Source organism: Ptychodera flava, chromosome 7 (assembly GCF_041260155.1).
Source record: "Ptychodera flava strain L36383 chromosome 7, AS_Pfla_20210202, whole genome shotgun sequence".
In the NCBI taxonomy this organism is placed as follows: Eukaryota; Metazoa; Hemichordata; class Enteropneusta; family Ptychoderidae; genus Ptychodera; species Ptychodera flava.
The window spans coordinates 41,040,137-41,063,409 of NC_091934.1; the positions used below are offsets into that span (position 1 = coordinate 41,040,137).

At 36.1% G+C, this 23,273-nt stretch overlaps 1 protein-coding gene across 7 annotated transcripts in view; it reads left to right on the forward strand.

Annotated features, from left to right (window-relative positions):
- The window catches only part of LOC139137569 (actin filament-associated protein 1-like), a 38,940-nt gene extending 19,918 nt beyond the window's left edge, over window positions 1–19,022 (forward strand). For 2 of the 7 annotated variants that reach the window (XM_070705739.1, XM_070705742.1), the window contains 4 exons: window positions 13,102–13,297; window positions 14,258–14,495; window positions 14,979–15,053; window positions 16,510–19,022. In XM_070705739.1, coding sequence (XP_070561840.1) covers window positions 13,102–13,297; window positions 14,258–14,495; window positions 14,979–15,053; window positions 16,510–16,536 — 536 coding nt within the window. In that variant the 3' untranslated portion in view covers window positions 16,537–19,022. Of the gene's footprint in view, window positions 1–13,101; window positions 13,298–14,257; window positions 14,496–14,978; window positions 15,054–15,240; window positions 15,296–16,509 lie in introns of all 7 variants that reach the window. The other 5 variants (XM_070705740.1, XM_070705743.1, XR_011553409.1 and 2 more) reach the window with 4 other exon arrangements.
- The last annotated feature ends 4,251 nt before the right edge of the window (window positions 19,023–23,273 follow it).

The following is a 23,273-nucleotide window of genomic DNA, read 5'->3' on the forward strand; positions in this document are numbered from 1 at the left end:
ATAAGTGCAGCAGTGTTCTCCCCAGGATCAAGCCAAAGCATAGCGGCTAATTTGCATAATCATTTGCATATTCATTAATTTGCATTTGCATATGTATATAAGCATGCACATGCACCCACACATACTTGTACACTCAGAACAAAATGCAATGGTAACACACAAGTATGCAGTTTGAACATCATGGAAATTCTTTATTACACTTAAATAAATCATCACAGTATTGTAATTACAAGTACAATTAATAAAACAGAAGATTCAAACAGTAACAGCAAGTTCAGATTGAAAGCAAGAAATGGTTCGTCTGTTTGGAGTTTCATTAATACATATATTGCAAATAAAATTGTCAAAAATTGCCAACGAAGAGGAAAATTCACAAGGCTGTACACCATTCAAATGTAATTGAGTTTATATCGGTTTTGAACGACAAACACCACGAATAATTTTTCATCACGGGGATCGATTTCAACCAGCGGGCCCCCCCCCCTCTCTCTCTCTCTCTGCGTAACTACCACTGCCACTGAACATCGTCGTTCGATTATTGATTTTATAAATCTCACCAAGATGATTACAAGACATGAACTAAGTATGACTAGAATCACTCGAAAATCAGGTATAAATCTTTCAGAGAACGTGTCAGAGTGGAACCACATGTGACGCCACGATCAATGTCGACAGGTTATAAACAATGCGGCCAACATGGCCGCCGCCATATTGGAATGCAGTGTGAACGCGATCGTGATCGTACTCGGTCCAAAGAACGATCATCGTTGTAAAATCACAATCAACCTCACCAGTCAACTGCTTCTCTTGTTTCTTTTGCGGCCCATTTCGTTGATCAAAGCATTGGAGAGTGATCAAAGGCCCTGCTAGTGCTAACTCACGGTGAATACTTGTCGCCGATGTATGTACCGACCCACCGACTGTAAAGGTCTTTGTTGGTCGTAATAGGCTACTAGTAGTTGTAGAATGAAAACTTGTGAACAACCCAGCCGATTCTTCTATTGTTTTAACGTTCCTCTCAACACTTCCGGACAACTTATCTGATGCATACCATACTTCACACCTTCCACTCTTTCACCACGTTGAAAGTTGCAGTGAGCGCAAATGTGTAGACGATGCACGCAACAGCTGCTAAGCTACGCAGAGCGTGTGTACCACCGTCCGGACGGCCGACGGTGTGTGAACTAAAGGATGGCGGGAATATTTTAAAGCGTAGCGGGGAGAATCAAAGCGTAGCGGGGAGAGGCTAAAGCGTAGCGGGACCGCTACGCTAAAATGGCCTGGGGAGAACACTGTGCAGATAATGTATCATATTTCTATCAATTTCATAGCATACTACAGTGGGAAATAGACCAGACTGGTGCTGTTTCAAACTTTCTCCAATGTTTCCAGCAAAATCCAAGTATTGTTCATGACCAGTCATTTTAAAGGACATATATGTGTGTTTCACATGGCACAGGTGATTGGGTCTCATTGTAAACATATACACTCAGTTCTCATTGAAAACAAAAGATAAATAACCGTCTGTCGTACGTAAACTTCATTAACCCTTTGAGCGCCAACGTCAATATTTCTCCCTTGACAAAATATACCCTAGTCAATTTTTCTCAGATTTTTGCCAAAGTTTTGATAAAAAAAGTAGCCAATGAAATGTGATGTCCATTTAGTCCAAAATAATCAAATATTTCAGAAAAATTCATAAAAATTGGCAAAATGTGGCAGTAAAATTTTGGTGGGAAAAAATTACAGCACTCAAAGGGCTAAGAATAGATATAAAATGTAACGGCAATAACTATTTACCGATAATTAGTTTGGCTGCTGTTTTAGCTGATAAATGAAACCTGCTAAATTACATCCAAGTAAAGTTAAATTCAATAACAATAGAGTGATCTTTTTTTTCTAGTAAAATCAGTGAATTTCCCAGTAAAAATGTCAAAAACATCAAAAAGGAGCGAAATCAAGCCAAAGTGTAAATAAATGATTTTACAGAAATAGAAGTCTAATGTTACTGGTGATCCAACTTACATGCTTTGTTCGGCAATGCCTGATCAGAGAGAAATTCAAAGTAAAAGTTTGGAAAAAATCATAGATCAGTTTTTGAAGGAAAGGGCAACATGGAATGATGCTTTTGTGGTTTTATGTTCAGCACTGTACATGTATAGTTTGCACAAGCACTATTATTTATAAGATTTTGTGTGATTTCAGAATAAAATCATAGCACCATACATCACAGATTTTTATTAAAAAAACAGCTAATTAGCATAGCAGTAAGGGCTACACAATTCAGAGAACATACATGACATGTATTTGCATGCATGTTGGCAAAAACATCAAGACAAGTAGCATTCCATTGGTATTTGCCACACAAACAAGACAAGAGTTGACAACATTCATCCTGGAATGCAGTCAAGTATAGCCATGGAAAAGTAGACTTGTGGATCTAGTGAAGTAGTGGAAGTATACAAGTCATTCAGTGTGACCAGAGGGGTCAGAATTACTCTAAAGATGCCTTTTGCTGGGAGATAATAAATTGTACACATTTGAACAAGGTGTCTGTCAAAGCTACTGGCTTTCTTTTGTCAGCGTGTTCATGTGTTTTTACACTGTCATGATCACTGTTCAATGGCCTGGTCTGTTCTGACATCACAAAGGGCTGTGTTTTGTATATTTATTGGCGCTTTTGTCCAAATCAGATGCTGTGTGTGGGTTAGAATTCAATGCGGTGTATTGTGTCCGGTAGCGGTGGCTTTATCCGTGAACCATAGCTTTGAGCTTCTTTTTGTTCCATACGGAATGCCCTACATCCACTTGTCATGCCTTCCATACAAGGGTAAATTGCAGTCACAATTTAGATGGATGCAGTCACAATTTTAGATGGAATTTGGTGTTGGAGTTTGTCATCACTATATTGTTTTGTCAAACTTTGTCATGTACATCATTTTGTCATACTCAGCAGAACTGACAATGGCATGCTTACATGTACCTCAACCTAGTTACACCATTTCCCAATCTTTCAAAAATAACAAAAGGACTTGAATCTTCCAAATTTGGTGATAAAAGAGACAAATACCAGTACTCTTGCGCAAGGCAATCGTAAAAACTATGAGGCTTACTAACACAACTATCATATTAATTATAAATCACAAAGCGTTTACAGAATGCATAACCCATTCATGACTACTGAACTTTGTACCGGTACACAAGCTCACCTTGTATGTTGCTGCCTATGCAAACATTTTGAGTCAGATTTGAGACAATTTATCCAGGATTATCTTGTCAAACTATCTACCCACTCACTGTGATTTACACTGATCCCACTCAATGGTGTCACCTCATTAGTGAGAAAGGCTTCTAAGGTGCAACTGTCATCACACGTGTCAATGACAGATCTCACAAACCAATACTCAGTGGAATTACCATCACATTAATTAACCCATCTCCATTAAAATTCTCTCCACAGTTCACCATAGCTCACACACTACAGCTATGAATTTAATTGAAATAGGACCCTCCCAACCCATAACCTGTAGAGTAACCTGTTCAACCTGTCACCAATGAAGTCCAAGCCCACTTAAGTAATCGTTATTCACAACTTTAGTACATGGTCTTTAAGGAAGCCCATAGATTCTAACAGGTGGGCCCGGTCTGACAACTTCTATTCCATGAAACAGCCTAACCTATACAATCATTAAAATTTTCTCTACGTACAGTTTGTTAGTTAGTGAAGTTACAGCTGGCCAAAGATACAGTATCATCCATCACAAACACAATAAGGGCCAAACAATCTCTACCCATCGTTACCCATCAACTTTCACTTTGCCAAGACAACCCATCGGCTATTTGTGTCACCCACACACAATTTACCCATCATTTACAACAACACATTACCTGTACTGTTGCCCACAAAAGCCGTATCTTTTCAGAAACCATCATCTGTGAAACCCCCTCCCAACCTGCACAACAATCATATACGAAACAGTGGTCTTCACATTGCACCAACTGAATGTCTCCGGTTGGCAACTTAGCACACCTCATAACCCAGCACCTCTACAACTCCCCCCCCCCCCCCCCACCTCCTTCCCACCACCTCACAAGAAATCACCCATGAAACACCAGTCCTCACATTGCACCAACTGAATGTACCCTCACAACCCAACCCACCTCATCATCCATCACCTCATAACAAATCACACCAGATACACACTGACTTAAAAATCACCTCACACTGAGCATCTTCAGAACTATCATCTTTGCAAAATTTTAACACCAGAAATAGTCATTTACAGATCTTCAATCATACATATCATAACTGTCATCACTCTGTGCCAACCAAAAGCACAAATACAATCATTATAGCATCACCCAATCCAAACCATTACTAGCCATATTTCTCTCATTTTACATGGTTGTTATTTTTGAAAACAATTATTTTGAAATATGTGAAGAAGTCCATCAAGGTGCTGTGTGAGAGAATGTTGAACACAGTGTTCGGTTCATGACATTTGACAGTGTTCGGTTCATGACATTTGATAGAAACCCTGGCAACGTTGGTCTGCCACAGTATTCATTCAATAGTCTGAATACCGATAGAATGATGCAATTGTGCCCGAACAGGCTCTTTTCATAGTCTTCATAAAGAAACCGTATGTACACTGTATACCCATAGTGTGCAAGTTTGGAATTCAAAAGTTTCCATGTCAACATGCATTGAATCTTTTCATGCCATGTTACCATGTACTTTCAACAAAAGTGACCTTTGACCCAGCTGTCAATCAAAACCAATTGATAACTTTGGATCCTCAAATAATGTATGATTCATGCCAAAATTTTCACCATGGCATGGCATCTTTTCACATGGCAGGATTGTTCCTTGCGTGTGTGATGGTGATCATCTTTAAAACGGCCTCTGTACGGTATACCGGTAAATGTGCATAACTGAAGAAATACAAGTTCATAGAAAATATCGAGAATGGAGACTTTCAAATGAAGGGCAGAACTTTATGATTTGAGAGAAACTACTGTATTGATAATTTTATGCATATCAAGGACAAGTATATAAATTTAGCCATGAGTGATGGTAACTTTATGGAGGCGATAAAAATAATTCATGCTCTTTCATATAAGAAAATGTCAATCCTTGTCAAACAAAGCAGTTTTTGTGTAGATTCTGAAACATATTTTGGTACACTACTGTTGTAACCGACCCTTTTCAAACTTCATGTACATATTATCCACAAAGATTATGTGACGTGATCAAGTACCGGTATGAACTCTGGAATAACTCCGGAATAGACAATAGTGATTGAGTGCAGCAGAGTAGTGGGCAAGTTTGGACAGATCATATTTGTAATTATTATGAACCACTGAAGCATCTAGTCCCTGTAAACAGACACTAGAGTGCGATCAATGTCTTGGTCATGGACTGTGAAAACTTTTAATCATATCAGATGGAGACAGATGCATGCCAAGGCAATAATACATCATGTATTCCAGCAGTGTGTGTGTGTGTGTGTGTGTGTGTGTGTGTGTGTTGGAAATTGAAAAACCAACGAAGCATTCTAGTGGAAACTGCAGACTTTCATTTGGAGTTTATATCCGACGTGTGTCACAGTCTCTGAATGCAGCTGATAAAATCATTATGATATCGAGTGGAGATAGCTTTCATCAGAAGAGGTCGAGGATAAATGTTTTTGTTTCGGTTTGGTGGTTTTGAATGGTGCGGAACTTCACCGAGTGTGTTTTCAATACAGAATGGTTGACGTGTGTTTTCAGTTGCCCTGACAGCTCCTCCATATTATAGCCATGAAAACATAATCTTAGGGCAGCAGACATTTGTGAGTTTTGATGAGATCATTTACAAAACGAATATTTTTGCATCTACTGTACAATTCAGTCATTTTGCACTGATGAAAGGCTAATTATGAATAGAAATTGTGAGCAAGATGACTGCACTTTTATTCACATTCAATAGAGGATGTTCACCACATATATCACTACATCAACCTTATTTATCCCTATAAGCACCTGGAAACTTGATAATGTAATTTTCTCAGAAATTAGGAGTGGGTGCTTACCCGGATCCCACCCGGACATAATCAAAATTAATCAGTTTTGTTGTTTAATATCAAAAAGGAGGCAGGAAAAGTGCAAAATATGTTAAGCTGTTCAAAATTTATCGTCAAATTTGATGTTACACTGACAGAAACACCTAATCAATGTCATCAAATTTGACATCAAACACATAAACAGCTTTGAATTTGATGTTAAATACACAACAAACAGCACTTTTGAGGGCCAGCAATATGGCAAGATATGATACTGATGCGACAAAAAATGTACAATTAACAAGATTTACGGTACGCTTAATGATTTGGAATTTTTTCCCCATTCCTCCAAAAACCTTGAGAAATCAGTTAGGTGCTTGCTCGAACATTACCTCGATTTGAAATTTTAGTTGAAAGTTTGGGGTGGGCACTTGCCATGCACATATGCACATACACGTAAATACAATAGTTTGTGTAACTTCATTCGTAATGCCTGCTCAACTGCCAACATAACAAAGCACAGAAAGTTCATTTCAGGACAATGCCTGGTGTGCTGGGAGACGTGTGAACACAGAAAGTTCATTTCAGTTCACAGAAAGGTTCTCTCTGAAAACGGAAAAGTGACAGTGTTTGTCAAAGCAAGACTTCTATCCGGCTTCCTGTTTGTCACACTTCTTGAAAATCGTTCTGTTGGATGTAACGCTAAAAGTTATGACTTAATTATACTCAGGCACATGCCCTTTATGTAGCTGTTGTGCACAAAAATATAAATCACCCAAAACAGTTTCTCTTTGGTTTTATTTTGTGACGTGTAGGTCACAGTCCATCTGCTTACATCTCAGATTTATTCCTTGCAACAATTTTATCTTCCAGTTGGTAAATATCCAAGGTTCGAGCTGAATTTAGAACTTGAAAATAATTTTACTTTACAGTAGGTTAATTAAAGAGGTTTATTCATGGTAAAATTGAACATAAAGTATAATTTTTTTCAAAGGGATTTAGAGTTCAGTCGAAACTAAGGGTTGCAAGCTGAATTCAAATGAATAGAGATAGAGCAGTATAGAGTCTACCATATCAAAATATGTTGTCTTCTTAAATTCATGAAGGTCAAGTCAGTACTTGAGACTGATCCCTCAGGCTTAAAACATTATTATTCATCTATCAATTTCAAAAGATTGTTCTACAGGTGTCCCTATCAATGTCTGTCTCATGACATAGATAAATTGAGATGGATTTTAGATGACACTGCGTTGACCATTGGCAAAACTGAACTACATCTTGAAAGTAGGTTGGATTGTCAGTGTATTTGCCAACAAGACAATGTTTGCGATAAACTAACATTGACCCAATTGTACAACCTACTTGACCAAGTTCATAGTACCCTACTTTCTGCATTATTCACTCTGTGACATAAATTACAAAGCCATTCATACATAGGCATTGTACTTTGCTCTGCATTGGCTTGTACTGTACGTGAGTAAGTACATGTACTGCATGCATTGTACTCTTGTTTGCAAACCTCAAACGTCAATTGATCCGGAGTGTACACAGTAGATTTCACCATCCACCCTAATCACAAACACTGCTGAAGAATGGACCAAATACTTCACTACCAATTTTACATTGTTGAGTGCGGACAGTTTTGAAATCAGAACTGAAAAACAATTCCCAATATACACTCAAAATATGCTACGCCAGTATGTACCACAGATGAAATTATTTTCATAATAGATAATATTCATTTCATTAAAATAATAAAATTTTTCTGTACATAACATCACAGCGTTTTCTCCACTATAACAAAATTAACAAATGACCAGTGTTCAGAGTAAATGTAGAATGCTATCAATCAAATAAACAAAATATACATGAAGCCAAATTAAGCTAAAAAAATTTGGGTTATGATCACATGCACTAATAGTGCAGAACTTTTGCAGTAACCATAATATTTGATTTCTAAAGAAAGTATACTGTAACTTAGGACCATTACATGTATCACTGATACAGTATATCAACAACTGACAGAAAATTGTCATAAATAAGCCAGTGTGTGGATGTCCTCAAAATCTTTCATGGAACTGTGACTATTCATTATGATTGATATGAACACTGAGAACAGATCCTCTCTTTGTTCAAGTTTGAGAAAATGTTAGAAATTGAACCATAGGGAAGTAAATTTTTTTTAAGATAGCGATTCATAATCAGCTGGCAAACAATGCCATGAAACAGTTACTATACCGGTACAGGAATTTTCAGTTTTACATTGGTCCGGAGTATCTTTTATGGACAATTTCTGGTCTGTTGATGTGTGGAAAGGTAAAAGATGAACACAGAAAGAGATAAAATGAGAATCACAAGTTTGGCATAATCATTTCTTTTATTTTCTCAGCACAAATGAATAGTTCAAAAACCTGTTTCAGAAAATCTAGCTGTAATCTAGCTGTTCTTGACAGATCAGTTAGTTAAGCAAAAAGTTGTTTTATGAATGTCATTATATTGTGATCTTGATATCCCTCAACAGAATCCATTTGAATGTCAATGTGTGAACAAATATTGCGATCGTCGTGAACTTTATCGAGTCAATAAACCTTCACTCGTTATCAGTATAAAACAAAATAATTGTCAAAAGTGGCCTTACCTGTCCATAATGCAACAGTCAAGACCTATTTTGTCATTGTGGTAATAAAACTAAAGATGATTAAAGAAAGAAAGAAAATTGATAGTGCTTTGAACTCTGGTGTTTGTACATGCGCACACTTTTGTAGACAAATTTATTTTAAAATGTTTAGAGCTCAGTGTAAATGAGGAAATAGGATGCACTCTTTACGTAATAGAATGATAAAATGTTGTTGTGAATTGGAAACATAATAATTAAATAGTGATAAGAGAGTCACAAGTTTCACATGTATCAGAATATTGATAAACCTATGAAATACAGTAACATCCATATCAATGTGCTATACCATGGCCATAAGGAATGTCATTGGCAAGTGATAAAAACCAGTGCTACAAAAATAGACTGATATGCTGTGCCATCATTGATGGTGACAGCAGAGTTTGAACTTCAGAAAGGAGTAGATGTTATTAAGGTATTTCCAACAAGGTCAGCATTGTCTGTATGCCATTTGTGACATAAAGCATTCAGTCTACCAGTATGAATTCAGTGGGGAATTATATTAACAAGTCTCACAATGGCGCCCTCGTGCAATGGTTTTAATACTCCAAGCAAATATATCATGTGTGTAGGTGGGGATTTATCTGGAGGCCTTTGATTATTTTCGTTGTTTGCAAAAACACAAATAGACCCACTGTTACTGAGTGGCTAGAAACAAGATTGTAACAACCTGGTAACTCTGGTGAAGTGGTTGTCCCAGATACTTCCAAAATCATTCAGCTGTTGTTCAAAGTGATTGGAGTGTCATTATTGGAGAAAAGAAACCATATCAGTTGCTGTGTCACACTTGATGACAGAGATATTGTTTTACAAGGAAGGGATTGAAAATGTTGTAAACATCACTGGATTTAGACGACTGTGCAGTGATTGTAAATCCATGAAAAGACAACTCAGTGGTATGATTTAGATGAAGTCATTTGTAAATAATGAAGAGAAATTAGTCAAATATGCATTAAGAAAGTATCATGATAGTCAGTATTTCAGAAAAGATTGAAGTGGAATTTATGAAGATGTTTAATGAAATTCAAATACAAGTGCTTTGCATTTTAAAAGAAACTGGTTAGAAGTCATTCATCAGGAATATAAACGTTGTACATCTGTACACAGTGTATTGTCTTCAACAGGTTATGGTAATAGTTTGTATTTCAGTATACTGCAAGGACAAGAAGAAAAAGATTAAGAAAAGGAAAATGTATTTGTTTTAAAGAAAAAAAATCATGCAAATATTTCCGAAAGTCACAGCGGTTGTCCCTATAACATACACATCCTAATCAAGTGTTCATTTACAATAAATTTTTAAAAATTCCATTGAACTGAACAAGACACCCAGCCCATACTTCCTTAACTGTATAGTCAGCTATGTCCATGAAACGTGTTGTGTCACTCAAATTGTCTCAGAATAAAAACAGTTTGTTCCTAGACCGCAAGGTGTGTTGTCAAAGTCTTGTGTACTGTCTGGATTTCTTCACAGCATTGGATAATTGACTGCGCGGCGTTATGTATGCCTGTACTATCACTTAGCTAGCCTTTTTAGAAAACAAAAACACTTTCAAATTGTTGTCAACAGGTGGTTAGATGGTCTCAGGAATTTGAAATCTGAAGTGTCGTCTAAAGAGCCTAGATTTGCACCATTGGTAACCAATCTACCTTGCCTTGTTTCCCAGTCAACTTCTATCAATGCAGCAATGAAACACCACAAATTTAGAGTTAATGAGATTGATTTGATCAATTTAATTAACTCAACAAGACTTAAAATAGTGTACATTGAGGTGACATATTCATTGCTATAATTGTTTCAAAGTTTCAGCGTCAGTGAAATGTGCAAGTAATAGACAAAGGATTATTCATGATTCTAACCTATCACCTCAATAATGGATCTTGTGAAATCTGATTGTCCATTGCTAGAACTAATGTGTCGTGTAATGTGTTGAGAATTATGATAGAAAACCCACTTTGCATATTGTTACAAACTGCACACTGACTTGCAGATGTCGTGGCCTTACCATCACACTGTTTTGACCAGTTCTGCTCTGTTGAGTTTAACATTCCTGTCTAAGTAGCTGACCAGACAGTCTTTTGATGGAACTCAGATACCATAGGATACTGATCAATGATATGTCAACTGTAATATAATCCATATTGCGTCCCAAATGATTGGCCGAGCTAAAATCTATGTGCTAGTATGATCACCTTGCTTGTAACTCATCAAGGTACCACACGCCTTGAAAGGGAAAGACTTAAACTTTGCTGAAATTCTCCTCCATGAAACTTTCAACTATTCTCCAACCAAATCAAGAATAAAAATCAGGGGTTGTGATGCAAAATTTGGTAGTAGAAAAACAAACTACCTAATATTTACCGGTATTTGAAATTCAAAATGGCTGCCATCTTGTGTCATCTCAGTGGGGAAAAATAAAATTTGTGATTTTCGAAAATCAAAGACAGTGAAAATTTTTCTAACTCCAAGAGCTTTAAAGTGAGCTTCCATGAGTGCTAGGTCAGTAAAGAATTGTAAAATATTGAGAGTCAGAACATAGGTGCAAATCATCTTCAAGAAAAAACAAAGTGTGTTACAACCACAATGAACCTTTTTTGACCTTGAACTTGTAATTTAGTGAGAAGGTGTGGTAGAGTATGAGATTTTCATAGTCATATTATAGACTAAGTAATCATTATTTCAAGGCTCCATTCAGCTGTATTTTCCATCATATCTGTTCTGTCTGTGAAATACAGTTTTCTTTTTCCACTGTCAAAATCACATCAAATGCCAAGTGTACAAATCGTCAATACCGCCTGCACACATACACTGTCTAATGCTATTGTCAGCTTGTAGATTTTGACTATCAGTATATGCAACCTCATTTTACAAGAATAACATTGTATGTTGTATGCACTGTCATGTCTTTGCAATACCAATATTTTTTGTGTTTCAACAAACTTTGGAGAGAAAGCAAATTTTCTCAAACAAAAATAATGACAATATTATCAAACTTTCCAGGTACATAGTGACAAAGATGATCACTTTCCTAGCGCTGATATTTGTTCATTTACCCAGATCCAATATGTCTCTACCAATGTCAGCCTGACTCCAATTTTAGCTTTTATCACAAAACCCTTGATGGAAAGTCAGTATGCACGACAAAATTGTGGTGAAGTTTTTTGAATCAAAACATTTGTGAAACCCCACATTTGTCAGATTGCAAGCTTTGGTATACCTTTTACAGTAATCAGAATTTTAGAAAATCAGCTGGATGTACTCTTTACCAGGTCATGCTGAATTTTGATACCATTGCAACATTTCGGGCTCGAACTTAACGGTTGCCTGCTTGCCCGGGGCAACTAAAACCTGACATCGGGCTGGTAAAAATAAATTACACTTGCCCGGTCGGGCAAGTGATAGACTTTGATCAAATTAACATGTTCTGGGAAAAAAAACTCAAGAAACTCTGTGGAACAATGTTCGTTGTTATTGAGTTTCAAGTAACTGAAGCGGGTATCACAACCGACAAGCCTGACGTCAACATTCAGCAAGTGATTATCCAGTTGTTGTCTTTCCTCCCTCGGGAAGTCTAATTCATTAACGTATTACTTGCACTTGTTTGTCGCTAGTGACTCCCAGGGGGTGTTGGTCAGTAATATCAACAGCCACTTTGCACGTGGTGACCTGACTGAGACAACGCAGACTTTACATCATAGCGAAGCAAAGCACCCTGTTTTCATGTATATTTTTGAAATCTACGCCAGATAAAGTCACAGATTCCGGAACAGGATCTGTGTCAGGGGATACAGTACAGGTTCAACTGGCTGGCCACTCAGAAATCGACGGTGATAAAGCTAATGGCGCGATCGCAGCATCGAGTTCAGTGGAAAGTTAAGTGAAGAAGCAGAAGTGCGATATGTATATGAAAGGAAACGACAACGGAAGTTTCAAAACTCCAGGAAAAGAGATTTGCTGATGCGAATATCAATTGATGGGCCACCCCTTCACTAGAATATTGGTGGACGAGTGGGCAGAGATCACGAAGACAAACACAAATGGATCGTAAAATTAACACGATTATCAATACAGACAAAACAGAACTTGCATTGATATGATGCTGTCGGCCACATTTTGAGATTGCTTGGTCTTCGTGATCTCTAGCTGCCCAAACAATGTAAACAGACAAAAAAAAATCGGGCAAGTAAGTTTGTTCATCAGGCAAGTAAAATTTCTGGAAACTTGCCCGCAGGGCAAGTAGGTAAAAAAGTTAAGTTCGAGCCCTGCATTGCAACATTTCTGTCAAAAAGTTTGTTTTTTTTCTTTCAACATTGTAGAAATATGAGTGTATGTAAAACTCTCCAAGGTGTAAACTAAATTTTGTCAATATTTTGATTTGTTTTCAGCAGCCCAGCAGTCTAGGGACAGAAATGTTACAGAGAGACAGAATTCAACAGATAATTCTTTTCTAGACAAAGTGAGGATACAACGTCGGCTGAGTCAAGTCCATAAGCTGAAGTCACAGTTTGAAAGACTGCAAGTTGAAAAAGCACATCTAAACAGAATGCTATCAGACCTCAGATCACACAAGTTGGAGTTAAAGTAAGTCCTATCATTATACATCTACTATATCAATAACACATTTTGGGAGTGCTACCTAGAAGCACATCAAAGATAGCGTTCAATACTTGTGCTATAGATTTGAAGAAAAATTGTTGACATTGAACAAAAACAGGCAGTATTCAGCCCCTTAGATGCCGCAGTTATGAATACTAGTATAAGATGCATAATAATAAGATTATCATGAAAATACGATAAAGGATACACATGAACTTTGGCGCCGCGCATCAACCCTGCTTCATATCTGGTGTCTTCACTGTGCCAATGTCCTCCTGTATCTATCATAGTATTCTTGTAATAATCTCATCATATATGCAAATATGTATTCATGTACACATGCATACTGTATGAAAAGTACTGTTATGTCAGAAATTGCAGTGCTGTACATGAGAGTCCAGTTTTACAGGCAAAGAAGAATCGTGCAAAACAACCCTGTAAAATCTCGCTGCACAGGTTAACCCTAACACCACCATGGTTTGGCCCTAACCCATTGTTACCGATGGTAATTGTTGACCTGTTTACAGGGAATGGGGGGTGAACAGGTTAGACACAGAAGAGGATTTGTCAGTTTAGGGCTCTCCATTTGCATAAATTGAAGAGAATGCAAGCTCACTACAGCGAACAGATCATTCAGTCCCAGGGAAAAGAAATTATAATAATCTTTCACCCCAGTTCCCTGTGAACAGGTCCACAATCACTGTTGATTACAATTGATTTGGGCCATACCATTTTTGTGAAAGGGTAAACAAGAGGTTTAGGTCTTCTCTATTGCTGTCTTCTCTATTGCTGATTTGACTCAGGTCCATTTCATGTTTGACCACACTACACCATGTCCATTGTGTAATTGCCATTTGACATGTTGTTGCTACAGGGTTTATGACCTTTTTGACTAACCACTGCACTTACTTGTATTTGCATTTTCTGTTTGGATTCTTTCCACAGGGATAAGAAATTGCAGTGCAGGGAACAGTCAGAGAGGAAGAAAATTGATAATATTATGAAAGACACTGATTTAGAAATTTCACAAACAGAGGATGAGCTACAGCAAGTCAATCTACAGTTGGATAAAATTAGCAATCAAATTGATGATGCAGAGGATGAAGTGGCCGTCTGCATGGAAACTGTGCATGGTGAAGACGAGGAGGATGATGAATTTTATGACTGCCATGTATTTGAAAAGGTCGGTATGATGGTCACTGTTTGACTAAACTCTGATTCCGTTTGATGCACCTTGATATTCAGTCTTCAAATGACTTTATTGGAAGATCTGAATACCATTCAGCCATTGAACAGCTGTACTGTATCCTTTTATTTTCCTATTTCTGATTAACTCTCAAAACCTTTTATTGTTTGGGTAAATCTTTAGATTTCAAAGTCACAAACTGCTGTTGAACAGCAATGGTGACTGCGCCCTCAATTGTTAATGTACTTTATCCTTTTGTTTTCCTATTTCCAATTAACCCTCAAAATCTATACATTTTGGGGTAAATCTTGACATTTCAACATCACAAACTGGTCAGAACTTACAAGGTTAAAGAACATGCTATGTTTGAAACACAGACAAGTCTTCATCTTAATTACTCTAGCAAGATGGTGAAAGTTTTTCTGTCACAAACTAACATACCTTCTCACTACTGCCTTTCCTTCTTCACCTTATTTATAGGATATAAATAACTCACAATCAAAGGAACAGAATAACCAGCAAACATCTAAACAGGCAGTACTTCAGAGGGCAAAGGTCAGTCAAACACCTCTTGGACTTATCTTGTCTCAACTTTACTTGAAAAGCATGAGTTCCACTCACCTTCTTTCACACGGGGAAAGGTTACTGGTAAACTTTATGGTCTCTTAAACTCCCTTGTGGTCATAAAAGTGTATCTACTATACAGTGATTGAAACTGTAATTATTTTATGTTTTCGTTCAGTAAATTTATTAGCGCACATTTGGTATATGGATGTACAGCAAAAAGAGCTGATACGGTAAGTCTTGTATGTGTATGTATGTTATTATGGTATGTATGTATGTATGTATGTATGTATGTATGTATATATGCACCTACCATCTTAGCTTTTCGTGAAAAGGTGCACCCAGGGGTGGAGATATGAATTTCTTTAAATTAACGTTTCAGTATAAAAATAAGCAAATGAGGTAAACACAGGCAAAATCCTGCAAATTGCTAAAGTTCTGTAACCACAGGCCAGATTTGGTTGAAACTTGGTATGCAGGTTCCTTAAAGTAACTTTAGTAAGATGTATTCAAATTCTTGTGAAATTTTCTTCTTTGTGTTTTTTTGGCCAAGTATTCCCAGTTTTGTTCAAAAAATAATCTTCTCTGAAACCACGAGTTTAATTGCTTGGAAACTTTTTTTGCCTCTGAGTATGTATTCACACCAATGTCCTTGCATAGCACGTATAACTTCCAACTTTGAAAGTGATAGCAACAAGGAGACTTGTACACCAGCATGTTACAGTGATCTCATCTGTCAGTCATTATTGCTACATAAAAAATTAAAGTAACAGTAATTGATAGAAAAAAATCTATAGAAATGGATCATCATGGTGTACTAAAAAAACAACATTGATCATAGACCCTACCAGCCATTTAAGATACAGTATAAAAATGAATATGTTAGTCTAGGAAAAGAAGGACGATCCATGGTAGTTTTAGCGCCTCCACTTTCAGCTATGTTGTAAATTTTCAGCAGTATCTGAATCAATATTACTATTCACTCTTACCTGATACATTTACATTGACCGTTGTGGCCGATATTGCTGCCATCTATTGAGGCTGTCACGATAGCGCCCTCAACAGTCCACCATGCATTTGTGTCGGGGTCATGGTGGCACATTTTCCAGTAGTGATTTGTTAACTAAAGTACTGCCACCAGGTTGTCAATAGAACTGTAAATAAGAGACATAAAGCTACAAGAAAGTTCAACCATTCAGCAAAACATTAACAAAGTTTATGATGTGTGTTTTGATTTTATTTACACTGTAAAGAAGTGACACGATTTTTTGTGACGTTTACCAGAAACAGAAGATGCATCTTTGATAATTACCTTCCATTATACTTTAAAGCTAGGCCACAAGTGGAGTTTTGTAGTATATTTTGTATTTGAAATAACATATTCATGCTAGAAAATAGTTTACTTTGGCCCTATCGTAAAGATCTTTCTTTGATTTTGTTTTCACAGATGTGGGAATCCATGGCAAAGCAATAAATGTACCAAAGTCTTAGGAACTTTGAATTCTCCGTAACATCCGGAAGAAAATGTCTTCAATTATAGATGCGGAATCCTAGAACAACTGATATTTTCAGCCAGTAGATCCATGACAGTAGGTGTGTGGTAATGACCAAAAGTGAAAGGTCAAAGAAGAGATTCCTAGATGTGCAGGTGCATCATGGGAAATCTAATAATAAAGTTGGCTGTAGACAATCTTCAATACTCTTTTCACAGAAGCCTATGATATTTGCATCTCTTACTTGATTTGATCAGGCTTGTTTGTATCAAAGTCATTCCATTCAGTCAGAGGGGTGTGCAGGATCAGACAAGGAAGGGGTTATTCCTGTCTGGCCAATGCTGTATATTTTTGCCAATATTGAGTCAGCGAAAATTTATCCTCAAATGACCTTTGAGTACAAAATTTTTTATTAGAATCAGGTTTTCCAAGGGAGATAAAGTTTTAACTTTTTAACAGATTATATTTTCACTAATTATGTTTAAGATCCATTCGTTGGCAGTTATACATCATAGAACCAACAAGAGATCAAATAATTCCAAGTGAGATCAAGATGGCCATTGAAAATTCATAGCTTAGTGTTTTGAAGAAAAATATATTTTCCACGTAATGTCAAAGTTCATTGCATAGTGTTGGAAACTAAATTGTGACTGTACCTCTGCAGATATATTTTTGTAAAATTGCACACGTGTAAAGCTAACACAGATGGTGTTTATAAAGTAATTTCTGTCACAAGTCACCAGTTTTCCATCTCATCTCAAGGTACACTTGTATTCAATTGGCGCAGTTCTGTGAATCTGTTACCATTTCAGTGCATAAGTTCAAGTCTTTTCACAGAACACTTTTGCAATATATGTAAAATTTTGATTTCATATATCAATTAAGTTGAGATTGTTAAAAACTGTCAGAGATATTATTAACAATGTATGTCATATTATCAAGGAAATAATGTTTCTCTGTTATAATGTATCCAAATTGTGTTTTGGTCACGTGAAAGAAATGGGCATGCTGGTCGATTTATCAAAGAAAACCTGTATATTTGTTCTCTTCAAATGCAACCATAGAGGCTTCAAGTTATTCCTGGCAAACAAACAATGAACTTGGACTCTGTAATAAATTCAGATTTTCAGAGCTGATTTTTCCATAGAGAAATTCCCGATGAAGCAAGCCGAGTGTGAGTATAAGTCTTATGTCAGCATAAGACAGTAATAGTCCTGGCATAGAGCTTAGAAAGCAGGTCTATACCACACCTCTCTGAGAATATGTACAGTGCTGCATAGGCTAGGGGCAGGGTTCAACATTTTTCATCTGGTACATTGCCATGACAACAGACATGTAATGGGGTCTGAAATGTCAAAATATGAGAAAATTTGTACATGGTTTACCCTAAAAAAGAAACACAATGATATGTAATTTCTCAAGTTGTAAAGATCTTACTAATTTACAGTAATTGACTCAAATACTCAGCACTCAATACAGGCCTGTGTGTGTACATGTCTCACAGCATTGTGATCACAGGCATCACATGATTTGCCGTTTACATTTCTCTTGAAAAAAATTTTAAGAACCAAGTTTAGTTTTGGAAGTTCATACTGTTTGCTACATTCTGTTTCTTTAAAATACCTCTCAGGTACTGACTTTACTGCATCATTCAAATATTTATGCACATATTTATAACTATTTAGCCTCTCATTCATTGCCACTGTCTCAAAAAAGACTAAATTTAACAACGTCTAGTATCTTATTCAAGAATTGTAAGATTTGATCAACCCAGGTACCAGTTTGGCAAAAATTGTAGTGCGAAACTAGATTATGCATTGATAGTTTGGAGCTACTAATCACAGTTTAGTCTTACAAGACACCAAAATTACCATTCCAAGCAATAAAGTTTTGAAGAAAGCACATTTCAAAAAGAAAAGAGAGCATGCTTTATCCATCAATTGTCTTCCCCTCATCAATATGCAAATGTATGTAAATGTATGCAATATGCAATAATTAAAAGCTGCCAAATTTTTTGTGGCTGAATGATTATGTTTTCATAATGCCAACCATAAGAAGCTCATCACAGAGTGTTGGAAACTTGTATTCAGTGCAGGCTAATGTACTTTGTCAACTTTACAAAGAAATGAGGAATTTTCAAGAGAAAAAATTCCATGCACTGATCTAGGGGTAGTCATCTGTGTGATTTTTGAAGGGCGCCCTCGCTGATAAAGTGTTTTGATGCTATACTGTACTGAAAAGTGTAAAACATAGTTGATGTAGAAGTGCCTTTATGATAATAGCTGTTTTAGTCACAAATTTCAGTTTTTCAAATTATGTATATCCTTTTAATTTTTAACAAGAACGTCACTGTTTTACTCATCCCAACATTTTTTGATATTGCATATTTTGCTTTTATATGTTTACAGTAATTTACATATCTTAGACAAATTTAAACCCATGCAGTGGCAATAAATCCACCATTTAAAGATAATAGGTGTTTTGAGTGGTTTGTTTACATTTTTATGCTTGTAATTTGTGAACATTGGTCACTTGAGCTCTTCCAAGCTGTCTTGGGCATGTTTACCTTTAAACAAAATATTAATGGATGTCATTTCTGGATATTAAACCCATCATGGCTTCATGCAGATATCCTGCCAAAAATTGCGCGGTTTCAGGTCATAGTGTTTGTCCCATATCCATTTTTAGCTCATGTGTGTGACACAGGTTGGCTTATGGTTTAGTGATGTCTGTCTGTCTGTATACACGATATCTCAAGAATGGCCAAATTTTGTGCATAGCTTCAAATATCAAATGGCAAGAAATGAATAGATTTTGGTTGGCGTGGTATATCAAAGTTTTAATTTTTCGATTACATGGTTGTTTATGGTTTTATACCAAGATATACTGCACTAAATATGGTGAAACGTGCTATATAAATTGATAATATGCAAGAAATGATAATGTTTGGAGCATCATGCCAACTAAATGCTTATTTGAATATTGTAATTACTGATACAATTCTGAAATTGGTTCACCAATTTTGATAAAACGTGCAGATATTGAAGTGACAGACATTTGACGGTGCTGTGAGACATTCAGCAGAGCCATGTTAATTAACAGCTCGCAGTGTTGATGGTATAATCTGAACCAGTGAAGGAAAGGACTGCTGAGTACTGAATGCTGGATTTTTCATGCCTTTCTCACATCAGTCCTGTGGTGAAAGAGGCTAGTGATAGGGCCACTGCTGTGTGGAGTGTGAATATGTTAGTAAAACGATAGTTTGACCATATCAGCTGTTTGAGGGCGCTGTAAGTACCATGTATATGTATGGAGTGTGACTGGACAGAGACTTTGCTAACTATAAAAAGTCCTTGTTCCAGCTTTTAAATTCAGACAAAATTGTCAGCAATGTGGTAAATGATCTAAACTGGAAGATATATCATAGAGGTTTAGTCATAGAAAGTTTGGCAAAAATTTTCAAAGTTAGTGATGGGAAATGCCACATCTGTGGGGATGAAGAGACCATCGAACCACAGGGACGCGTTATCTTTCGAGTGTAGCCATGCAATATGCTACATGAATTATGACGAGTGTTGGTTCTATGAGTACCCATCTTCGAACACTGTGACTCGATCTTTTGCAACAGTTGTTTTCCATGTTTGTTTGTTCATAATAACATATTAATTATTAATAAATATTTATATTTCTATCTGATTTTAAAAACAGTATTTTCAAGATTAAGTGTATTGCCGCTGTTCTTATATAAAACACTATTTATTCTGTATATGTTACAATTAAAATTCTATATGAAAGTGCTGATAAACAGAAAACATTGGGCCAAAGTCCCTGAAGCTACTATAGACATGGAAACAAAATTAAGTATTTCCTGACTGTATGAAATTATCTCACTAAGGTCATCCTAGGGACATGTAAACCAAATATTAAAGCTGTCTGACCAGCGGTTTTGAAAAAACAAGCGACTCAACAGTTGACAGAGCTCTGCTGTGTTATGTAGAGAATAACCTTTTGTGACACATGTATTGATGAAGAAGGTGAATATCTTTGATAGCTCATTTCAGGATGGCCTGACCAAAAATGGAAAAAAATTCCGTAAAAATACAGATTTGCATATTTCATCAGACTATATTAGTCTATAATAGCAAATAAACGAGAGTTAATTACATTCTAATTAAAGTAAACTGGACTTGCTTAAATCAAGATTTACGTCATAATAAAACAGCATATCTGTCAGGTTATAAAGAATCTTGAGCTGGTTATCTTTTAATATCAGCATTTTCATCCTATTAACCAAGCACATTTTAACTTTCAAATTAACATTGTAAGTAAGTTCTGTTGAATAAGTTGAGACTGTACGTACTCAGAGAAAGCACACTGAAGAGACAAATGTTTGTAACTTAAGAAGTTCAAGGTCATCAAAAGCATTATAAGGAATCATGTTACACTTTCATTGCACTGTTTACACAGATTGCATAATTGCTATAAATAGCACGAGGAATCTTACAACCCAGCTTTACCATAAAAACCCTATCACTTTGACCACTCTTTTAATTGACCACTCTATTTTTTTCCTCAAAAAGTAATCTTATTTTATCCTTACCAAGTCAACCATAAATGGAAATTAGAACTTTCTCTATCTCTATTTATTTGACCACCCTATCATGACAAACTATTATGAGCAATTTCTTTTAGATAACATAAATGGTAGTTCAGAATATATCAAAGTTGGGATTCAGGAAAGTTGCCTTTACATCTTTTAATCCTCCAAGATGGTAAGCATTTCACTATGAACTGTCTGATAATTCCACACTAAAATTATTTTGACTTTGATGATTTCCTAATTAATTCAATTATTTAAAATCATATTAATTATTTTTTTCTGGGTGAATTGATAGGGTTTATACAGTACAAGAATTACATACAATGTAAGTCAAATTTTGACCAAAAATGACAAAAAAATTCCTTAAAAATACACATTTGCATATTTCATCACAATTTGAACAAATCTAAGTTGGGTTATCCCTAGGGACCTGTATACCAAATAACAAAGCTGTCTGACCAGCGGTTATGAAGAAGAAGATTTTTTACCAAAAACACCTTTTTTGGCATTAATTTGCCTATTTTCAACAATATTAAAAAATTAAAAAAAAATAGTTTCTCAAAATCATATTTTTCATCTACACAACAAATATCAAATCAGTAAGTACTGCGGTTCTCAAGATATTTGAGTGGACGGACGCCTCACAAACGGACATACATACATACATACATACATACATACATACATACATACATACATACATACATACATACATACAGACTGACGCCGGACGGATACCCATCCCAATAGCTTCTATAGTCTGTAGTAGCTAAAAAGACATTTCAGGATAAGCAAAATTCTATCAAAATGGGGACATGTGAAAGCATCCTCAATGCCAAACATTGAGCGAAACTGACCAGAACTTCTGCAACTACACACATGAGGGCGCACTTTCTACTCCACTACCACTTTTAGGTATCGCTTTCAGACAAACAAATCCATACTGTACCCATCTTCTACAAAAACATTTCCAGGAAAATTTATATAATGAATAGTAGGGCAACACTCCCAAACCTAATAGCATCTACAACTGTATGGAACCAAAGGAGCACTTTCTCCAAACATTTTGTAATCAACTTTTATCATCAATGATGTGTTTTCTGATCAGACTATTTTTATTCTAAAAACATGTCAGCATATTAATCTTACAGACATCTTTCTGCACTATGCGACGACATTTAAGAATGAAATTCATCAGCCACTCATTACATATCCTGTAATTAATCACAAAAATTAATGAAACTTGCTACTTATGCTTATGTCACATACCACTCTATGATAAAGACTAGTTGAACTAAATGACAGCCCTGACTCACTACTACACACGTGAGCATTTTAGTACTGATGGGACCATATTGAACCACAAGTGACTGTGGTACCAGCCATACTGTTGAGAGTTCCTTTAATTTATTATTCTGTATTTATTTATTGAAAACTATCAGAGATTATTATGCCAGGCAAGTATAAGACTGGTAATGATGGTTGAATGCTATAGGCATTAATCTCAGCATGTGGTTGATTTTACCATAGTGGAATGTAACGTAAATGGGATATCCAAGAACAATGTGAATTCTTAGCCATAATTTTGCAAAATTGAGCCAATACATGCCACAAAAAAGAAACTTACTTTTGATCAATCTTTTATCAAGAAACTAAAGTGTTCATTTTCATAATGAAGGGTAGAGATTAAGGTAAATTGAGAAACAAATTACTTACGTTGAAAAATTCATTGATATTTGAAATTCAAACTTGCAGCAATATCCACATTTTGTCTATGAGGAAATATTACAGAGAGCAAAAAGTCCCTGGCAAGCCATATGGCAAATGATTAGCAAAACAGCAAGTCATTTGATCAATTTGTAAAGTTTGGTGATTAATTTTGCTGATAGCATAGTGACTGTAAAACTGGACGTCAGGGGTTCCCTTTTGTAAATGTCCAGTCATTTCATTTACACTCCATACATTATATGCATTATACGCCACAGGTCTAAATAATAATCTAAACAAGCAGCACATCAGGAAAGTCCCGTGAAGGTTTGAGTATCTGGGCAACTGTTACTTAATATGTGCATTCTATCTTACCAGGTGAAAAAGTCACAAGGGTTTGTTGACAGTCCT